Source organism: Ictidomys tridecemlineatus, unplaced genomic scaffold, assembly GCF_052094955.1.
Source record: "Ictidomys tridecemlineatus isolate mIctTri1 unplaced genomic scaffold, mIctTri1.hap1 Scaffold_354, whole genome shotgun sequence".
In the NCBI taxonomy this organism is placed as follows: Eukaryota; Metazoa; Chordata; class Mammalia; order Rodentia; family Sciuridae; genus Ictidomys; species Ictidomys tridecemlineatus.
Window position 1 is genome coordinate 222533 of NW_027522423.1, and position 22127 is coordinate 244659.

General features: G+C 37.8%; 1 protein-coding gene and 1 pseudogene across 1 annotated transcript; one reads left to right on the forward strand and one right to left on the reverse strand.

Annotated features, from left to right (window-relative positions):
* The first annotated feature begins 1687 nt into the window (after positions 1-1687).
* LOC144373322 (obscurin-like) lies at positions 1688-6035 on the forward strand. Its single transcript, XM_078036408.1, has 4 exons — positions 1688-1994; positions 2145-2784; positions 3617-3775; positions 4163-6035. Exons 1-2 carry the CDS (start codon positions 1809-1811, stop codon positions 2337-2339), a joined length of 381 nt encoding a protein of 126 aa, XP_077892534.1. The 5' UTR covers positions 1688-1808; the 3' UTR covers positions 2340-2784; positions 3617-3775; positions 4163-6035.
* Positions 6036-7991: 1956 nt separating this feature from the next.
* On the reverse strand, positions 7992-10554 carry LOC144373326 (guided entry of tail-anchored proteins factor 1 pseudogene; annotated as a pseudogene).
* Positions 10555-22127: the final 11573 nt, after the last annotated feature.

The window sequence follows — 22127 nt, forward strand, 5'->3', positions numbered from 1 at the left end:
TGTGCGTCCTTGCCTGTGTGCGTCGGTGAGTGCGTGGGTCTTACTAGTGGGCTAGGGTGGTGTAGCCCTGTGGGTGGCCACCCCCTTCCCCGTGCAGCTTCTCCACACTATAAAATGAAGTTTTTATGGGCCCCTTCTGGTGTGGAGCCCCTGATTGTGGTGTTCTGGCCCCTAGGCCCCCCTCTGTGGGGAACAGAGTGGTGGGGTCCAAGCTGGGCTTGCAGGACACCCCTCCTCCCCTCAGGACCACCCAAGTCATCTCAGCACAGATGTTAGAGTCTGCTGGTCTCATCGGTCTTGCTGGGCAGAGGAAAGGTATGCCCGGGTTGGGTGCAGGGGAGGTTCAAAGGGCAGCCCCTCATGGCCAGCTCCCAGCTCTGGTTGGAATCAGAGCTGTTTCTGACCTCTTTGGTCAGGGGGCCCATGCGCAGTGGGCTATGTTAAGAAGAGCCACAAAGTCACCTTGGCCCCCACAGTCCCAACCCCGCCTCAAGCCTGATGCCAGGCTGGACCCTGCCCAGCCCTGTCCTCAGCTCCCTCACCATCTGCCTGCAGCCCTGCCTGCCACCTGCTGCCCCTTAGCTGTGCTTGCCGTTCTCTGGCCACTCGCTGCCTCTTCTGTCCAGACCCGCTCCCTTCATTCTCATCCCTGATCACAGGCTCTGCATCCTGCTGACCTCACTGGTCTCTTCCTGCTGGTACCACCTCATGGTCTTCCTGCCAGGGCCTGGTCTCCTGCTCACCATCAGCCCCTAAGAAAATTGCAGTGAACTTTTGGGGGAAGCATGACCCCACAGTGTTGTGTTTGTTCCCCCAGGGGAGGCCCTGGTGGCTGAGGAGGCCCATGGCCACCTGTCCCTCGCTGAGGTGGGCACAGAGGAATTCCTACAGAAGCTCACCTCCCAGATCACTAAGATGGTGTCGGCCAAGATCACACAGGGTGAGGGGGCCAGGATGGGCATCCAGGGTCCCCAGGGGAGGCTGGGACCCTGTGTCCTCGCATGGGGCCTAGCTAGGACTCTGTGCCTGGGAGCCCTGGAGACTGGCTGGGTGGTAGGCAGTAGGGGGACAGCCTTCCAGGGAAATCACAACCCTTGTGTTCGCCCAGCCAAGCTGCAGGTGCCTGGAGGTGACAGTGATGAGGAGTCCAAGACTCCATCCGCCTCCCCCCGGCATGGCCGGTCGCGGCCCTCCTCCAGCGTCTAGGAGTCATCCTCGGAGTCAGAGGATGGGGACTCCTGAGGAGAGGTGGGTGGGCTGGGACCCTTGCGAACAGGGCTTGGGGCCTGACCTGCTGAAGAGACGATGGGGGGCTTCAAGGGCCTGGTGCTACCAAGGGAGGGGCATCACCCCCAGAGACACCAAGGGACACCAGAGGTTGGAGCAGAGGGCAGGGTCTCTGCACGTGGGTTCCTGCAGAGCACTACCTCTGATGTCACTCTCACTGCCATCTGTGGAGAGTGCACCTTTGCCTCCAGAGCCCACCACCTCTTGGGTTGCAGGGGGCAGTGGGCAGCAAGGCATTGTGAGCAACTACAGTCTAGGCGCCCATCCACGTGGGCAGGAGCCAGCCCTCTCACTGGCATCTGTGCAGAGTGACCTGGGGGCTCCTGCCCTGTGGCCCTGGACTGGGTACCTCCTCGGCCCCTGGACTCAGCACCCTTGCCTCTGTGCTCTTGGGGGTTTTAGGGGGTTAGGAGAACCTCTCCCTCCTCAGAGGTGGGGGGCCATGGGGGGCCTTGGCAGGCCTCACCCCTCTGGCCCCAGGACTTAGGCCCATTTCTCTTTATCAGATCTTTGATATCTACATGGCCACGGCCGACTACCTACCCCTAGGGGCCGAGCAGGATGCCATCACACTGCGGGAAGGCCAGTATGTGGAGATCTTGGACTCAGCCCACCCGCTGCGCTGGCTTGTGCGCACCAAGCCCACCAAGTCGAGCCCCTCCAGGCAAGGCTGGGTGTCACCAGCCTACCTGGACAAGAGGCTCAAGGTATGGTAGTCCGGAGCTGGGGGAGGGTGCCAAGGCCCTGGGATCCTGGCCCTTCGCCAGAGAACCCTGGAAGTAAGGGACAGGAGCCCGGTGGCCACAGAGAAGGTGGAATAAACTGGTGCCCTGGGACAAACTCCTGTTTCTCAACAGCTGTCTCCTGAGTGGGGGCCCAGTGAGGCCCCCAAATTCCCCGAGGCCGTGTCCGAGGATGAGTACAAGACCAGGCTGAGGTATGCGTTGGGGAAGGTTGAGGGTGCAGCCACAGCTGGCTGCTGGGCCTCAAGGGCCAGCTGGCGTTCTGCCCTGCTTCTTCATGGGGGACCTGTGCTTGCTGAAGCTGTGTGAGCCTCCTTAGGTCACGGTCCTGCCCCTGGTTGCTGCAGCTGTGCCCTCCCAGAGCCTCATGCGGGAGGGCTTCCTGGGGAAGAGGTGGTGCCCTTGCTCCACCACCTACCCACTTTCTGAAGCTGGGTGACAGGCTCCTGATCACAGGAACCCCGTTTAACTGCAGTGCAAGGGAGCAAGCTCTCCATGTGTCCCTAGTCCCCATGTGGAGACTAGGGACAGTGGGAGCAGGGCAGCTGCTGGGCACCCCCTGATGTCAATCTTCCGCCAGCTCTGTCATCCAGGAGCTGCTGAGCTCAGAGCAGACCTTCGTGGGTGAGCTTCATTTCCTCCAAAGCCACTACATACAGCAACTGGACCATGCTCCCCGAGCACCAGCAGCCGTGGCCAGCCAGAAGGCAGTCATTTTTCGCAATGTGCAGGACATCAGTCGCTTCCACAGCAGGTAGGCAAGGCCACACACATGCATGTGAGGTGCACGCACAGCTGTGGGTCAGGCCTCGTGGAGGGTGACACTCAGCAGCTAGGGTAGGAACTCGATTTACCCATGGGCACATCCCACTTGTGTGATGCCCCAGTGACAGACGCTCGCCATATGGGTTGAAGGCTGCAGAATACCTGCCACCCATGAGCACTCACACAGGCCCATGTGCATGCACATGAATGTACACAGGCACACGGGAAGTCCCATGTGCACACCACATATGCTCAGGCACCCAGCCTGTTCATGCCTGTTCATGCACTGTTCATGCACATGTGCTTGATATGTGTGTGCACATAGTGTACATGTGTGCACACATACATATGTGAATCCTGTACAAAAATGTGCATACATGCTGGATACACATAGATATGTGCACTCACATGCATGCTGATCTCCATGCACGTGCACTCTTGCACACTCACACAAGCATTTGAGTGCATGTGTGTGCCATGTGCACATCCACAGACACATTCAGGCAAACACATGCACACATATTATACACACATGCACAGTCACATGCATGCACACATGCACCCACACACGTGCACATGTACATGCATGTACCCACATATACATGCTCACATACTACACATCTGCACACTCGTGAGCAAGTGTACATACCCATGCACTTCTGTACGTGCCCACGTGTCTGCACACCCAGCTTAGTATACTCAATCTCACAGGCCCAGAACCCACTCCTGGGCAAGAACCATAACCTCTCAAGGAGAGGGCTCAGGACTGGGCTGTGAGCTGTGCCTGACCCTGTCCCTGACCCTGTCCCTCTCTGTGGCAGCTTCCTGCAGGAGACCTGCAGCACTGTGACTCAGATGACAATGTGGCCATGTGCTTCATCAAGAGCCAGGAAGCCTTTGAGAAGTACCTGGAGTTCCTGGTGGGCCGTGTGCAGGCAGAGTCCGTGGTTGTCAGCACGCCCGTCCAGGAGTTCTACAAGGTGCCCGTGCCTGGCTCCATGGCGTTGGCCACCAGGCCTCTCCCTGGCTGCTCCCAGGCCTAGTGCTGGCCTTGACTCCCACCAGAAAACTCACTGACCTGAAAGTCCCCTGAGGCTTAGCCCTTGTCCTGTGCTCATGGCCTTAGTTCATATTTCCTGATCTCTTCCCCCACAGTCCCCAGGGCCCCTTGAGCCTTGTAGCTCTGTGCTCCTGGGCTAGCCACCTCACTGCCCAAGTTCTGTGCATGCCTCCGGCTAGATGGTAACACAGCCATTGTCCAGGTTCAGGGCCAGGTGTGAGAGTGTCCCTGGGATGTCCTCTACTGTCAGGATGCCCTAACTGGGGCTGTGCTTTCTTGCCCGAAACCCGCCCTGTGGTGCCTACAGAAATGCACTGAGGAGATGCTGTCCGCTGGGGACCCCTCGCAGCCACCCCACCCCCACTGCAGCACTACCTGGAGCAGTTGGTGGGGCAGGTGCAGAAGTACCAGGCTCTGCTCAAGGTGGGAAGCCCTGTCCTGTCCCAGCCCTGAATGTCCAACTTCTAGGCCTCAGGAAACCCACTGCACAGAAGTAGTTCGCAGTGCGTCTCTGAATGCGTGCGTACGCACACACATACACACGCACGTATGCATGCACATCTGTTTCAGGAAGATGGTGGAGAAGCATGTGTTTTCACGTAGCTCTGTGTTCAAGTAGCCATGAGTTCAAATCCTGGTTTTTAAAAAAGTCATATTTTTGTACATGGATTTAAGTAAAATTTGGCTTAGATATGAGGTAAATTAAGGGTTTATATGATTCTGGTTTGTGTTAGGTTTAGAGGTAAAGACTGAATCTGTATATCAGGAAGTGTAAGTATTCATAAGACTTTAAAAATATGAACGAAAACATACAGACACATGTTCTGACACAGTGAAGAGTAAAATGTGAGTCATGTAATTACATGTTTTGTAAAGATGGGGAGGCAAGTGTATATCCTGTAAAGGATATAGTGAAATATATATGCAAATTTAACATTTATAATTGAAAATTGGAGTCAAAATGCATGTGAAAATTCATATTGGGTTACATGGAGATGTGTAAAATTTGGATTAGTTTTAGAGGTAAGGATTAAAATAATATTTTATTTAGGGTTACAGTTGGGGATAAGAATGAATATGTATACAAGAAAATATCAATATTTATGAGATTGTATGTATGGAAATGTGTACAAAAACTCATAATCAAACAGGTTCTGACACAGAGGAGAGTAAATTGTGTGTCATGATATTATACATTTTTAAAATATGGGGTTGAAAAGACATAAACTATGAATGATACATAGTAATATATATGCATATTTAAAAATGGTCATTGAAACAGAAGACAAAATATACTTTAAAGCCTGTTTTGTGTACATACAGTTAAGTAAAATTTGGTTTAGATATAGAGGTAATACAAAGTATAATATTATAATTTAGTTTCTGCTAGGGTTAGGATTAAAAGTAAATATGTGCATCAGAAAATATGCATGATCATAAGAATTTATGTGTGAAAATATATATATATAAACACATCACTGTACATATTCTGACATAGAAAAACATAAAATGTGATTCAGGTGATTACAAATTTTGTAAATATGTGGTTGCCCATATATATACATTTTATGATATGCATATATACATATAGACAAATTTCATGTATTTGAATATATGTCCTGATACACATTAAAATTCATAATATATTACATGATTTTAAGTAACATTTGGTTAAGGTATTGAGGATAGTTAAGGGCTTATATAAAATTTTGAATTGAGTTAGAGTAATGATTAAAATTTTTAAAATATATATGGGGAAACATGAATATACATAAGACTGTATGACTGAAAATATGTATAGATATACATATTCCAAAAAAGGGAACAGGAAAATTTGAGTCATGGGATTACATATTTTGTAAATATGGGGTTGCAAACATATATTCTATAAATGGTTTAATGAAATGTATAGGCAAATTTAACATTGATAATTGAAAATACAAGCTAAAATAAGCTTTAAAATTTATATCATTGTACATGGATTTAAGAGAAATTTGGTTTAGTTATAAAGGTAAGGTAAGGATTAATATTTCATTCTACTTAGGATTCTGCTTGCATTAAAGAATGAATATCTACCTTGGGAAATATAAATATTCAAAATAATATATGGGAAGATATTGCATCTCTTCTAACACAGAGGAGAGTACATTTTGAGTCATGTGATCATATATTTTGTACATATGGGGATGTGAATATATATATGTATATATATGTATATATATATATATATATATCTTACATTCAAAATTGAAATAAAATTCAAAAATAAACTTTAAATTCATAATTGGGGTACATGAATTCATGTAAAATTCTCCTTAGATATAAAGGTAAGCTCAATATTTAATTTTCTTTGGATTTGGCTTAGGGTTAAAGAAAAATAATTGGGAAATCTCAATATTTTAAGCATTTATATGTGTGGAAATATGCATTAAAGCGTGTATAAACATACATGTTTTTAGACAGGAAAAAGTATAATTTGAGTCAGGTGATTAAATATTATTTACATATGGGGACAAAAGCATATAACCCATAAATGGTACATTGTAATGTTTATGTAAATCAAGAGACTCATAAAAATTCATATTGATTTATATATTTTTAAATAAAACATGATTTAGGTATTGAGGTAAGGTAGGGCTTAATATTTAAATTTGTTTTGGGTTAGGGTTAAGGTTAAGCAATGATAATGTGTATCAGGAAATATCAATATTCATAAAAATGTATGTGTTGTGATATGTATGATAACATATAAGCATGCAGGTTGTGACACAGAAAAGAGTCAAATGTTAGTCAAGTGACTAAAAGTTCTGTAAATATGGTGATGCAAGATTATATCTCATAAAATATGGGTAGTAATATAAATGCAAATTTAATATTGATACATATTATGATTACATAGGTGAAATACACATAAAATTTCATATTGGTATACAAGATTTTAAATAAAATTTGGTTTAAGTACTGAGGTAAGGTAAGTTTTTATGTAAAATGTTTAAGTTAGGGTTAAAGAATTAACATATATATGAGGATATATGAATATTCATTAGAAAGTACATGTGAAATTCTGTATGAAAACAGATACATACATGTTCTGACAAAGGGAATAATAAAATGTGAGTCATGTGTTTATATATTTTATAAATATGGCAAATGAAATATATATTATAAAGGATTTATTATTATAAAATATGTATATTAGATATTGAAAATTGAGTTACAAGTAAAAATATCCTTTAATATTGATATAGGTGTACATGGATTTATATAAAAATTGGTTAATATGTAGAGGTAAGATTAGGTTTAGTATGAAATTTTGGTTTTGAGTTAATGTTAGGATTAAAAAATTAGCATGTATATGTGGAAATATAAATAGTCCTAAGAATGTACATGAAAATATGTACAAAACATATATAAATATACATGTTGTGACACAGAGAAGTGTAAAATATCAGTCATATGACTACACTTCCTGCATATAGGTGATTGGAGGATATATACTATAAATGATATATATTAATATATATGCAGATTTAAATTTGATAATTAAAAATGGAAGTCAAAATACAATTTAAAATTTATATTGGTGTATTTTGATTCAAGTCAAATTTGACTTAGATATAGAGATAATGTAAAGGCAATATAAATTTTGGTTTGAGTTATGATTAGGGTATAGAATGGACACATATGCTGGAAAATATCTGTATTCACATGACGGACATGTAAAAATATGTAAAAAAACATAAAAGATACATGTCCTGACACAAGGGAGAGTGTTTTTTAAATAATGTGATGAGACATTTTGTAAATATGGAGTTAGAAATAGATACCCTATAAATGATATAGCGATATGTATGTAAATTTATAAAATTCTTATTGGTGTGTAAAGGTTGAAGTAAAATTTTTCTTACAGAAGTAATATAAGGATCAATATAAAATTTTGGATTGTGCTAAGGTTTTAGTGAAAGAATGAATATTTGAATTGGGAAATATCAATATTCATAAGAATATACTATGAAATTATGTTTCATAAAATATATAAACACACATGTTGTGACACAGGCATGAGTAAAATGTAAGTCATGTGATTACAAATTTGGTAAACATGGGGATGAAGAATATATCCTATAAACAATATATACCAGTATATATGCAAATTTAATATTGATAATTGAACATATAAGTTAAAATACACATAAAATTTTATCATAGTTTACATGCTTTTAATAAAATTTGGTTTAGTAATTGAGATAAGTGTTTACATAAAATTTTGGTTTGAGTTAGGGTTATAATTAGCAAGAGTTTGTGGAAATATGAATATTTCTAACAATACACTTATGAAATTATGTACAAAAACATACATGTAGTAATACAAGGAAGAATTAGAAAGTGAGCCATGTAATTACACATTTTGTAATGATGGGAATGCAAGGATAGATATCCCATAAAAGACGTAGCATAATACAAATGCAAATTTAACATTGATAATTGAAAATAGAAATCAGAATACACTTTAAAATTTATATTCTTGCCAATCACAGTGGTGAACACCTATAATTCCAGCCACTCTGAAGGCTGAAATGGGAGGATTATGAGTTTCAAGACAGCCCCAGCAGCAGCAAGGTGCTAAACAATTCTGTCTCTAAATAAAATACAAACTAGGTGTGGAGATGTGGCTCTGTCCTCAAGTGCGAGTGAGTTCAATTCTGGTTTTTAAAAAAATCATATTTTGGTATATGGATTTAAGTAAAATTTGGTTTAGATATAGAGGTAAGATAAGGGTTAATATAATCCTTGTTTGTGTTAGGATTAGGGGTAAAGACTGAATATGTATATCAGGAAATATAAGTATTCATAAGATTGTAAAAGTGAAAATATGAATGAAAACATAGACACGTGTTCTGACACAATGAAGAGTAAAATGTTGAGTCATGTGATTACATGTTAGAAGTCAAATAAGTATCAATTCAAATTAACTTAATCAGATTCCCTATTTTGTTTTTCAAATTCATTCCTTTCTATACAGCAGAAATATTAATGTTTATAAAATTTATAAAAATATTATATATTTTATATATTTAAATATTATATATTTAAATTGATATATTTAAATATTATGAATATTAAATGTTTATAAAACATGCTTAATTTGAAATGCTTTCAATACAAAACAATTCAATCACAAAACAATGCATTAAGGTCTCTTCAGTACATTTATAAAACACTGTAATGAAAAACTAACAGTTGCAAATAAGTAGATGATATACACTATAGAAATGTTCATCCAACTAATGACTTTAGACACAAAGAACACACAATGTCAATTAGTGTTATTCTTTCAATTTTACTACATGAGACAATAAACCAAATGTTCAAGTTCTAGTAGTTGTAATAAAACTGTCTAAAATAGATATAAAAGTACTTAAGTTTGGGCTGCAGTTGTATCTCAGTGGTAGACCACTTGCCTAGCATGAGTGAGGCACTGGGTTCTATCCTCAGCACCATCTACAACTAAAAAATATATAAATTAAAATATTTTTTAAAGTATTCAAGTTTTTAGAAAATTTTGACTTTCCAGTTGGCAACAGGACCACAATGTGCCAATAGAGCAAATCAGGAGTAAGGCATGTAGGCCCCCATCCTGTTTCAAATCTGGTGTTACTATAGAATACTGTAGAATACTGGGATTCTTACAAGAATCTCACATAAAGCCCAATAACATATTCAATACAAAACTACCCTATGTACTTTGGGTTTTTTGTTTTGTATTTTTAAGCAGCAATCAGACTCTTAACCTAATAAGAGAATAGAAGTCATAATAGCTGGGATACGTGCTGTGGGGCACACAAGTGTAACTCAAAAACTCAAGAGGAAGAGGTATGAGGATGGTAAGCTTGAGGTCAGGCTGGGCAACTTACCAAGAACCTGTCTCAAAATTAAAAAGGACTGTGGCTGGGGTTAGGTGGTAAAGAACCTTTGAGTTCAACCCCCAGTTTAACAACAACAACAAAATCCCACAGTGGTATTCATCTTTCTTTTCGACTGAAAGGGTAAAGTACAAGGGGTCACCACAACGTGTTACAGACTAAAATCCAACTAATAATTCCAACACCACCTGCTGTTCTAGCAGGGAAGGCTACCAGGAGGTCTAGTGGTGTTATCCATTTCCTCAGCACACAGTCACAGGGGCAGAATAATATTTCCAAATGAGTGACATCATCAAGGTAGCTTGCAATGTACAGAAAGCAACATTTAAAAATCATTTTATCTTGGCTAGTTGAGCAGTCCGTGCTTTCACATAAGTCTTGAGCTGGTCCACCATCTTGTTGATCTTCCATTCCAGCCTGGCATATCTGGCAAACTCATCCATCTTCTTGACCATGGAGAATAATTGCTTCATATCCTGGATCTCTGCCCTCATCTGCGGCTCTGGCTCTGCATCATTCTGCAGCACTCTGGACATGAAGGAGGACAAGGTCAGAAGGAGGATCAGAAGGACATTGCATCCAAACAGGAAGCAGAGGACCAGTAGCCACGTCCAGCTGTGGGACTTGGTCAAGTTCTTCCATTCTTCCCAGATACTCCCTGAAGCCCAGGCACCTCTAACAGAAGCTCCAAGGGGACCTCATCACTAGGCACACCCACAACTGCGCACTGAGTCCCACTAGCCCTGCTTCCATGATTGAAGTTTGTAAAATTTATTCCTACACACATTACATTTGTGATGCTTTCTTTAATTGTTATAGCCCAACTTAGATTATGGTTCAGCCCAATAAGCACCCTATAAAATGGAGGATATTAATAGATAAGACAAGATTAGATAATAGGATAAATAATGTTAAGTTATCCTGACTGTACTTAAAAGAATTTAGCCTTTGGCTGGAGTTGTGGCTAAGTGGTACAGCGCTTACCTAGCATTTGTAAGACACTGGGTTCAATTCTCAGCACCCCATATAAATAAAGTCTATTGACAACTTTAAAATAAAACAAAACAAAACCTTGCCTAAGTGACTCCATTTGGAAGTTCCAAAATGTAACCCTAGGTATATAACTTATTTCTTATAAAAGTTGGTTATTTTTGTACTGCATGTGTTTGGAACAAGGATGTGGTTATATGCATTGGGTGGCTGATTGTTAACTTTAGCTTCTGTGTCCTCCTTGCTTGCTTGCATCTACATTTTCGAGGATGTTGTTTTTCCCCTTATAAACCCCATAGAACTTGCACCCCATACTGTTCCTGGCAGAAACAGTTTGGGTCCTTCAGGGAGCAGTCACCAGCTAGCTAAATAAAGACTCTCCAATTTGGAAAAAATTCAGTTGAGAGTGTTTTCCGAGCTATAGACCCACAACAAAATGGTATCTTTTTTTTTTTAATCTCTATTTATGAGCATTCACTTCTACCATATATACAATTGATTTTTATTTGTAGGTTGATCTTGAATCCTGCAATTTTACTATTCCAGACATTTTTAAAAGATTCAGTGATTTTTACTATAAATGTTCATGTTTTCTGCAAATAAAGTTAATTTATTTTTTAATTTTTCATTAGTATGATTTTTAGTGTTTTCCCCCCTTAACTGAGTACATCGACAGACTCTTTAGTAGCAAACAGAAAGAAATGATATGTACAAAACCCCATTTGTTTCTGAGGATTTGGTTAAGTATTCAGTCTACTGTCATTAAGTATTGTGTTTCTGATAAGTTTTTAATAGAATCCCTGTGTCAGATTGAGGCACTTACTTTCTATTCCTAGTTTGCTAAAATTTTAAACAGAAGTTGATATTGGGTTACTAGGAAATACTTTTCTACACTTATTGATTTTACGAATATATATGTGTATATGTATATGCATATTACATACATATGTCATTTTATATTATTGATATGGAATTGCATTGATCAATTTTGGAATGTTAAATCAACTTTGCATCTCTCTGAAAAACTTTGGTATGATATATTAACCTATTTCGTATATTGTTGAATTTTCTTTGCCAAGTTTTGGTTAGAATTTTTGCATCCAAGATCATTGTGTTGGGGTTGGGGTGGGAGTGTTGGGGGGAATCATTAGGGAATTAGTGATCTTAGTTTATAATAATATTCTCTTGCAATGCTCATTCCTGTTTTTTTTCATGAAAATAATACTGGACCCATTAAGTGAGTTGAAAAGCACTTCATCTTTCTTTATAGTTTCGTGTAAAATTTTATTACTTCTTCCTTTTGTAATTGGAATTCAATATTGTTGCCACTTGAGATTGGATTAGTATTGGTACAAGGGTTTTTAACTAAAATTTCTATTTCTTTTATAGATACAAGACAATTGACCAAATTATTTCTTCTTGAGTAAATTTTGGTTTATTTTGAACTTTGTAAGAATTTATTCATTTTATAATAGTTGTCAAATTTATTGGCATAAAGTAATTCATAATATTTTCTGATTCTTTTTTTGAGGGGAATGTGGTTGAGTGTTTGTTTGTAGATATTCTGTCCATGGAAATAGACATGGAAGCATTTCCCCTGGTGAGCAAATTCCCAGGGGTGTTAACTGGTGCCCTGATTCCCACAGTTGGCATACCCAGCCTCCTCCCTGTGAGGTAATTAGACAACTAAGCAGTCACTATCTGGTCTCCTTAACAATGTCCTTGGAGAGAAATTACTCTGTGTTTGTTTTAAGGGGATCTTATCTCAGTTAGCTAGCACTTGGGTTAAAGAAATACTAATTAGAATATAGTCATAGTAACAGGAAGTATATATTCTTTGAGTTATAAACTCCCAGGCAGGGAAGAGTGGTCATTTCACTTCTGTACTTCTTCATCATCACTTCATTTTGCTCCTCTCCACTCCTCCTGTTTGCTTGTACTTGTGTGTCTTTGTCTGTTCTTTGTGCACCTCCTTACAGGTATTCCTCCACAGGTGTTCCTTTACACTTGATATTGAACCCAGAAGTGCTTAACCAGTGAACCCACATCCCTATCTCTTTTCATTTTTTTTTATTTTGAAACAGGGTCTCACTAAGTTGCTTAGGGTTTTATTAAGTTGTTGAGGCTGGCCTCAAACTTGCAATTCTTCTGTCTCAATCTCCTGAGCCATGGGGATTACAAGAATGTGTCAACAGGACAAGTTGACTTTTCATTTAATATCCATAGAATATTTAGTGATATAATGTCTCAGATTCCTAATATTGGTAATTTGTGCCTATTATTAAATTTACTTATCATTCTTCTAAAGATTTATCAAGGTTATTTTATTTGTTCTAGAGACAGCTTTTGTTTTTATAGATTTTAGAAGTGTTTTACTTAATTGATTTCTGTGCTGATGGTTCTTTTTTCTCTGACTTCATTAATTTCTTGTTTGTTTTTATTTTCTGCTGTTAAGGTGGAAATTTTATCAATACAAACTAATTGTCAGATAATACATGCAGTAACATGTATCCACACCATACCTACCTCTCTATTACATCACATACTTTCCCCTGTGATTTTCATCTTGCATTAGTGGGACACATTTGCTGCAATTAATGACCCCAAATTGGCACTACATTATTAGCTATATTCCATAACTTACATTGTTTCACTCTGAGTTACACAGTTTTGCGGCTTCTGATAGAAAGCACAATAATAGAATGCATTCACCACCCTAAAATCCCCTGCGATTCACCTATTTATCCTTCCCCTCTTTCCTCCTAAATTCCTGGTAACTATTGAGTTTTCTAACTCTCTGTATAAATTTACCTTTTCCAAAATGTTGTATAGTTTAAACTTTCTAGTATATAGCATTTTTAGACTACCATCTTTCATTTACTAGTATACATTTATAATACCTCCATGTCTTTTTATGGATTCATACCTCATTTATTTTTATTGCTGAGTAATATTCTGTTGTATGCATGAAGTACTGTGTGTTCATCTATTAACCAGGACAAAGACATCTGGGTTGCTTCCCATTTTGTGATTATCAACAAATCTTCCATAAATATTCATGTGCAGGCTTTTGTTGAACATAAATTTTTGACTCATTAAGAAAAATACTTAGGCATGAAATTGCTGGATTATAAAACTATGTCTAAAAAAAAGTAAAACTATGTCTTTGCAAGAAACTTCAGAGTGGTCTTCCAAAGTGAATGTACCACTTTTCATTCTGACCAACACCCATGAAAGTTCCTTTTACTTCATATTCTCACTTGTATTTGATATTGTCATTTTTCAAAAAAAAATAACCATTTCAATTGTGGCATAGTAGTGTCATGTTGAAAATCCCTAATGACACATAGTATTATATAGTTTTCAATAAGCTTTTGTTCCATGTGTAGATTTCCTTTGGTAAAATGGGTTTTCAGGTTTTTTTTAAATCTATTTACTAATTGTGTTTTTTCCTTATTATTGTATTTTTGGAGTTACTTTTATACTTTGGATGCAGGTTTTAAGAAGATATTTGTTGTGTAAATATATTTTCCCAGTCTATGATTTGTTTCTTTATTCTTTCAACATTTTTTCCCAGAGTATTAGTTATTGATTGATTGATTGATTGGTTCATGCATTATTTGTGATGGTATCTCACTATATTGCCCAGGCTTGTTTTAAACTACTGGACTCATATATTCCTACCACCTCAGCCTTCGAGGTTCTTAAAGGTTTTCATTTTATCAAACTTACAATTTACTAGTATTTTTTCATGGATTATATTTTGCTATTGAATTTTAATATCCACTGTCAAATTCAAGGTCACCTAGACACTTTGTGATGTTATTTTATAAATGTCTTATATTAATATTTGGGTTTTGAAGTTTAACTTATGGAAGTAGAGAGTAAAATGATTGTTACAGGACACTGGCATCAAAACAGACATGTCCTCAGTGGAATACCATAGAAGACACAGAGATAAATCCCTACATGTACAGCATCTGATCCTTGACAAGATATCAGAAACATACATTGGAGAAAAGACAGCCTTTTTACAAGTGGTTTTGAGAAAACTGGATAACATATGCAGAAAAATTTAATGAGAACCTTATTATATATTTCAAAATAACTAAAAGTAAGTTTAACATGTTTTACCAGAAAAATATCAGATCATTGAATGACTAGATAGATATGTTAATAAGCTTGACCTCTTAATAATTCCATATTGTATACATACATAAAAAATCATGTTACCCCATAAATATTTATAATTATGAGTTCCCAATTTAAAATAATGTTAATAATGTTAATAAAAATTACATCTAATGTGCAGGTTGAATAAATATTTATTGAAAGGAGTAAGGATTGTTTTAGTGTTATGGTTTGGATCTAGTGTTATAGTTTTGGATCTCAAAGGGCTCATGTGCTGAAAGCATGGTCCCCAGTGCATCAAGTTGCACAGATGGGGATTTTAGGAAATTATTGGATCCTAAGTTCTCTAACCTCATCAAAGGATTAATTTACTGATAGCTGAATAGACTTCTGGGAGGCAGAACCTAATTGGAACTAGTAGGTCACTTGTGAACTAACCTGGAGATTATCTTCTCCATTGCCTGTTTCTTTGCCTCTCTTTCTCTGCTCCCTGGCTGCCCTGAACTGAAAAGCTTTTTTTTCCACTAAATGCTTCCACCATAATATTCTGCATCACCTCAGGCCCAATAAATGGAACCATCCAGCCAAGGACTTCAACCTCTGAAACTGTGAGCCTAAATTAATCTTTCCTCTTCCAATTTGTGTCCGGTACTTTAGTATCAGCAATGAAAAACTGAATAGCACAGATCATATCTTGATTAATTTTTTCTTTTTCTTTTTATTCCGCTGCTGCTGCTTTTTCATCTCTCCTTTTCCTCTTCCTCTATTTTCAACATAAAATATACAAAGATTTTACTTGGTGTGGAGAAATTATCTTTCCTGTATTGAATTGCCTTTGCTTTTTTGTAAAAGAACAGTTAACTGTGTTTATGTGCTTTCATTTCTGGATTCTCTGTTTTGTTCCATGGATCAATTTGCAAGTCATATAAGTTTTTTCTTCTTCTCCAATATTGTTGACTATATAGGTCTTAAGCCTTTCTATAAGAACTTTAGAATAAGTTTGTTAACTTCCACAAAATAAATTTTTTGGTGTTTTCACTGAATTGTATTAAATGTATAGATCATTTTGAAGAGAAATGACCTCTTGACAGCATTGGTTTTTCTCATCTATGAGCATGAAACATCTTTTCATTTGTTTAAATCTTCTTTGATTTTTTTCAATTGAATTTTTAAATTTTACTCATATAGACTCTGACCATATTTTACCAGATTATATCAAAGTATTCATTTTCTTGATACTAATGCAAATAGTATTGTGTTTTTAATTTCAAATTCCCATTGTTCATTGAAGGTATATTGGAAAGTAGTTGACTTTGTATAGTAACTTTATATCATGGAACATTGTATAACCATTTCTTAATTGTAGAAGTTTTTCTGGTTGAATCTTTGAGATTTTCTACATAAAAAATCAAGTCATCTGTGAATAAAAGCATTTAATTTCTTTATTCCAAATTTGTATACATTTTATTTTTTTATTTTTGTTGTTTTACTGCATTAGCTAAGAATCCAGGAACAGTAAAATGGGGTATTCATGCCATCCTCCTGATCTTAGGAGCAATCATTCAGCTGTTCACATTATGTATTACATTGCTGTTGGGTTTCTTATTTTTTTTTTGATAGATTTTTAAATCGAATTGAGGAATTTCCATTGTATTCCTAGTTTCCTGAAAGTTTAGTCATGAATGAGCATTGAAGTCTGTCAGATGCATTTTCTGGACCTTTTTATGTGATCAAATGATTTTTCTTCTTTAGTCTGATTGATGAGTTAATTACTTTAACTATATTTTGAATGTTAAACTAGTCTTGCACACCTGGAGTAAATATCACTTGGTCTTGGTGTAGAATTGTTATTATGTATTGCTAGAATCTGTTTGCCAATACTTTTTTTTGAGGATTTAAAAAAAAATCTTATGTTCCTGAAAGATATTGGTCAGCATGTATTTTTTTCTAATTTTGCCTTCATCTTGTTTTGGTATTTAGCCCCATGGAATAATTTGGAAAATGTTCTATGTTCTTCCATTTTCTGGAAGAGATTATAAGTCATTGTCATCATTCCTTCCTTAAATTTTTGGTATAATTTAACAGTGAAATTATCTGCACCTGGTGTTTTTTTCATTGGAAGGCTGTTGATTATTCACCCTTTTTTTTAGATATAAACCAAACCTACTTAACATTATCTATTTCTGCTTTTGTGAATGCTGTAGACTGAGTTAGTATCCCTTTAAGATATATTAATTGAAACATTGTCTCTTATGTGATGATATTAGGAGGTAGGGACTTTGAAAGGCAGTTAATTTCTGAGGGTGGAACCTCATGAGTGGGATTAGTGCATTGATAAGAGAAGCCACAGGGATCCTCACCCCTTCTGCCATGTGAGAACACATTCATCCATATTGCAGGAAGTGGATCCTCATCAGACACTGAAACTGCTGATGGCTTGCATTGATTTTGAACCCACTCATCCTCCAGTAAGATGAGAAATAAGTTTCTGGTCAATTCAAAATAACATCAATCCACCCGGTTTGTGTTTTTCTGCCACATAGCTTCATGAATATATGAAGACACTGCGTTTTGGTATTTTGTGTCTTTCAAGGAATCAGTGCATTTTAAAATTCATAAGCATACATAAATTTCATAATATTTTTGATAACTTTTAAATGTCCATGACATCAGTGGTGATGCACTTCTTTTATTTCTGACATTAGTAGATTTAAAATATTTTATGTCTGTTTCCTCTCCTCTTATCTTTCCTTCTCCTTTACCTTTTTTTTCTTCTCTCTTTGCGGTTTTCCCTTCTTTTTCAGTTCCCTTGGCTTGGGTTTTATCAATTTTATTGGTCTTTTCAAAAAATGAACTTTTAATTTTGTTGACCTTTTGATATTGCTTTCCCTTTAAAATTTTCATTGATTCTTGTTCTAATTTTTGTTTCTTTTTTTTTCCTGCTTTATTTAGGCTCTTTCTCTATTTTCTTAAGGTGGATGCTTAAATTATTAGTGTTATATTTTTCCAGTGCTAAACTCTTACTTCTAAGTACTGTTTTCTCTACATCCCTCAAATTTTGACCAAAAGTTTTAATTTTCAAAATGCTTTCTAATTTCTCTTGAGACTTTGGCTTATGTGTTATTTTGAAGTCTATGGTTTGATCTTCAATATTTTGGGAATTTTGGTGTATTATTCTGATATAGTTTTCTACTTTACTCTGTTGTTGTCCAAGGATGTGTTTTGTGTGATCATTATTCTTTTAATTTGTTCAGTTGTGTTTTATATCCTAGCATGCGATCCATCTTTGTTGGAGTTCTATGTGAGCTTGAGAAGATTGTCAGTTGTGCTATTGTTAGATGAAGTATTCTATATATGTCAGTTATTTCCAGTTAATGAGCAAGCATCACTCATCATACTTGGCCTCTTTAGACTGAAATATATGAAAATGTTATTCTCTTGAGAGTGGGAAACATAGGATAAACTAGCCAGAAAAGTGGGTGTGTACCTCTCCCTCCCTAGCATTGCTAGTAGCCAGCCAGGTTTAAGATTTACTGCCCCTGCCTGCACTTCCCTGTATTACCACCAGAGCAGCCTGGATGTGGGGCTCTGCAGGTGTGTGGGGCAAGGAGTGCATAATGGCAGATGAGTGGATGTGTCTACAAGTTCCACCTTCGCCCCACATCAGAGAGGAGAGAAAAGGCGGGGAGGATGTGCGCCAAGAGACCTCTGCATCGAGTGAGATATTGGATATGGGATGGAGGAACTTCAGATAATGTGGTCGTGAACCCTGTTCCTGGAACGTTGCTCAGGATGCTCACTCTTTTGAAATTGCAGACCTGCAGCACAGTAGTGGTGGGGGGTACTTGTAAGTACAGCAGATATTTTAAACTTATATTGAAAACTTAGAAATTGTGTTGTTATTGTTAATAAATATTGACAAATGTAATCAATCAGTAATCTGTTTCTGAAAATGCAGCTTTCAAAGTATCTCCAAATCCCACCACTAAAATTGTTTTTCCTCTTGTTACATCTAAAGTATAAGAAGCATGTTTTGACTTTTGTGAATCTAAATGTAGGCTGCTGTTTTGTATATTCTTTGAGTAAGTGCAAGTTCTAGTGAAATCTCAGATTAGCACTAGAATATTGACAGGTGAGATGAGGTGAGTGCACATAATAGGAACTTGCAACTTATGCCATTTCATTACAAATGTGTTTCATAGGAACTATGTAAGAAAAAGTAATAAAGGTTGAACTGGCTCTGTCCTGCATAGTGTAGATCCTTGCAGTTGCTACTCTGCAGGGTAGAGTGGACCAGAGGTGGCACTGCACTGGCAGGCACAGCATCAGGTACAAGAATAAATCTGGATTTTTCTGGCATTTTCTGGGAGATTACCAGCTCCTCTCCCTAGAGGGCTTTTGCTTAGTTGAAAATGGTTTGTCATTCAGGTTGTTTTAAAAGTTCAAATGCTTATATTTTGTGATTTGTTCTGTTTCTGATTTTTGTGGGTTCAAGGTAGTCATGTTGATTGCTCTGCTCTGCATTAACCCTATGATATGCTAGCCAAATGCTTTCAGCAGACCTCAAGGCATTTTAATCTGACAATTTTTAAAAAAAGGTTTAAAAATCTGGATCACAGGCCTTTTCTTTTCTTGAGGAATTTTTAAAACATTTCTCATGTCTTTCACTCTCTCCATTCCTCATTAAGTTTTTTTAATTAGTTGTGGCTGGGTGTGGTGGTGCACTCCTGTAATCCTAGGGGCTCAGGAGGCTGAGTCAGGAGGATCATGAATTCAAAGCCATCCTTAGCAACAGTGAAGCACTTAGCAACTCAGGGAGACACTGTCTCTAAATAAAATACAAAATACATTGTGGGCAGGAGGACAAATTAATGTGATTTTCAAGAAAGTCACTTTGCTGCCATGTATTCAGATTAAGTTTTGTCATCATGGGAAAGTTTAGCCTGAAGGGAAAGGCATTGCAAAGTTACTCTTCCATCATTCATCCCTCTGTGCCAAATGGCTTAATAATTTCATTTCACTCATTTAAGACCATAGTATATGTGAGTCCCTGAAACAAATGAACATGCAAATACTGATCTGCATCTTAGACACAATTTTAACTTAGCTTTGTGTAACCACCTCCACAAATTAATTAAAATGGAACATTTACATAAAACCTAATCATTAAGTCCTGCAAGAAAACATTGTTATTTTGCTAAGAGATTTAAAAATAACTAGACTAATTAATTTGCTTGTAGAAATGAATTACCAGATAATTCCACACACAGTCACTGAAGTACAATTAAAAAGTAAGTCACTGGATGTCACTATTACCTGGAGGAAATGTGGCTTCAGAAAACTTTGCCATGAGAGGAGCAGACGGCTTTGCTGCTTTTCCTGTTTCCTTAGTTTTAATTGCATAATATTGATGTTGTTAACAGTTTTATTCTTTGTTTTCCATTGGTATTGCATTTCCTGGAACCCAAGGGGATGCCCCCTCTGACACTGAGCATTCTTGCTAAAGAGTCACATGTGCAGGTGCTCTGTGGGGAGGGGCAGTACACTTGCATGCAGTGAATGTGTTTCTACGCTCAGCTTTCTGTGGCTCTCTAGATGACTCTGTAAATTTCAGTGCTAACTTTTTCATGTATCACCTCTTTTTTAATTTGTTGTATTTAGTACTCAAATTAATGTTAAAAAAATAAATTGACATTGCCATGAACATTTTAGATAATAAGGTCAATCTCCATAGGGAAGAGATGGCTATTGATGGTTCTTCAAATGTCAAGATTATATTTAAATGGCTTGTGGCTTCAAAGGTTCACAGAGACTAGAAAAATTACATTTGATAATTCCTTAGGGCTCCCATTCTGATAGTACAAATTGTGGAAGTAGAAATAATGGAGAATAGGACTGGGGCTGTAGCTCAGCAGCAAAGTGCTTGCCTAGCATGCATGAGGCAGTGGGTTTGATCCTCAGAACCACATAATAATAAACAAATAAAATAAAGGCAATCTGTCCATCTACAACTACAAAAAAAGAAATAATGGAGAATAAATGTTATTAATCTTATTAGGTAAGATAGATAAGCTAATATTTCTTTGTTTTCTGAGGATTTGGGAACTATTTGTGTGTGTGTATGTGTACACAAGTAAGACACTTAAAACTTGTATTTGAAATCTGTTATTACCAAGTCATTAAGAGCTATTCTCATGTCTGTGCTATCCTCTGAGAAATTAAATTATTTAATTAATTAATTAATTAATTAATTTTGCTTTACTGAGGATTAAACCCCAGGGCACTTTACCATTGAGCTGCATCCCCTGCCTTTTTTTTTTTTTTTTTTTTGAGATGGGGTCTCCCTAAATTGATTAGTGCCTTGCTAGTTTGCTGAGGTTGACCTCAAATTTGCAGTTCTCCTGCCTCAGCCTCCTGTGTTTGAGAAATTTTAATGAGGATATTGCCAGCAGGGTGGAAAATCAGGTTCCAATACAAAACCATGGACCTCAGTGATGCTCAATGCTTTTGCTGGCTAACCTTTAGTAGTTTCCTGTAGACTTTATGACTAAACTGAAATGTTCTTGAGAACCAACATGAATGTAATGAGATGCACATACATATCTAAAAAAATGCATAGGTCTTCCTCCCACACAGACTGAATGCCATTTTTCCTCCATTTATAGCTGGTTCTCAGGAGGAAACCATTCTTCTCTATGTGTCAGCTTGCATGAGGTTTGGTTATGAGAGCAGCTCTTCCAGAACAGGACTTTTTGCACTCTCAGAGATTATGCACATTTTTACATGATCTTTTTAATCAGCAGGAGATTTTTGAGTCAGATGAATTTTGCAGGGAGGATAAGTTTCTAGATAGCCTGTACCATTGGCTTGTGTTTACTTTTTCCTCCTCCCTTCCCCTTCACTCCTCCCCCTTTCTCTATCTTTTCTTTCTCTATATACTCTCTCTGTCCCTGAGGACAAACCAAATTGTGTGGACTGCAACTATAGTCTATGACACAGGATCTATTATTTTAAAAATATGAGCAACTGCGTGGGCTTCCTTCTAAAACTCTTTTAGTCAAATGAGAGTGTTTTATGTGGAACTGTTCTCTTGAAGGGAACTATAGGGGAATTTTGAACACAGATTCTGAGTTAGAGTTCTGTTTTCTGTATAAGCAGTTGTTATTTCCTTCACTTCCTACTGGGAGATACAACTGGAGGAAGAAAAAAAATGTTTTATCATTTTCC

Excerpts from the sequence above, each read along its gene's own strand:
- LOC144373322 (XM_078036408.1), top strand. The coding sequence starts at position 1,809 with ATGGCCACGGCCGACTACCTACCCCTAGGGGCCGAGCAGGATGCCATC. Across the intron at positions 1,995-2,144 it reads ACCTGGACAAGAGGCTCAAG|CTGTCTCCTGAGTGGGGGCC; the intron begins GTATGGTAGTCC and ends GTTTCTCAACAG.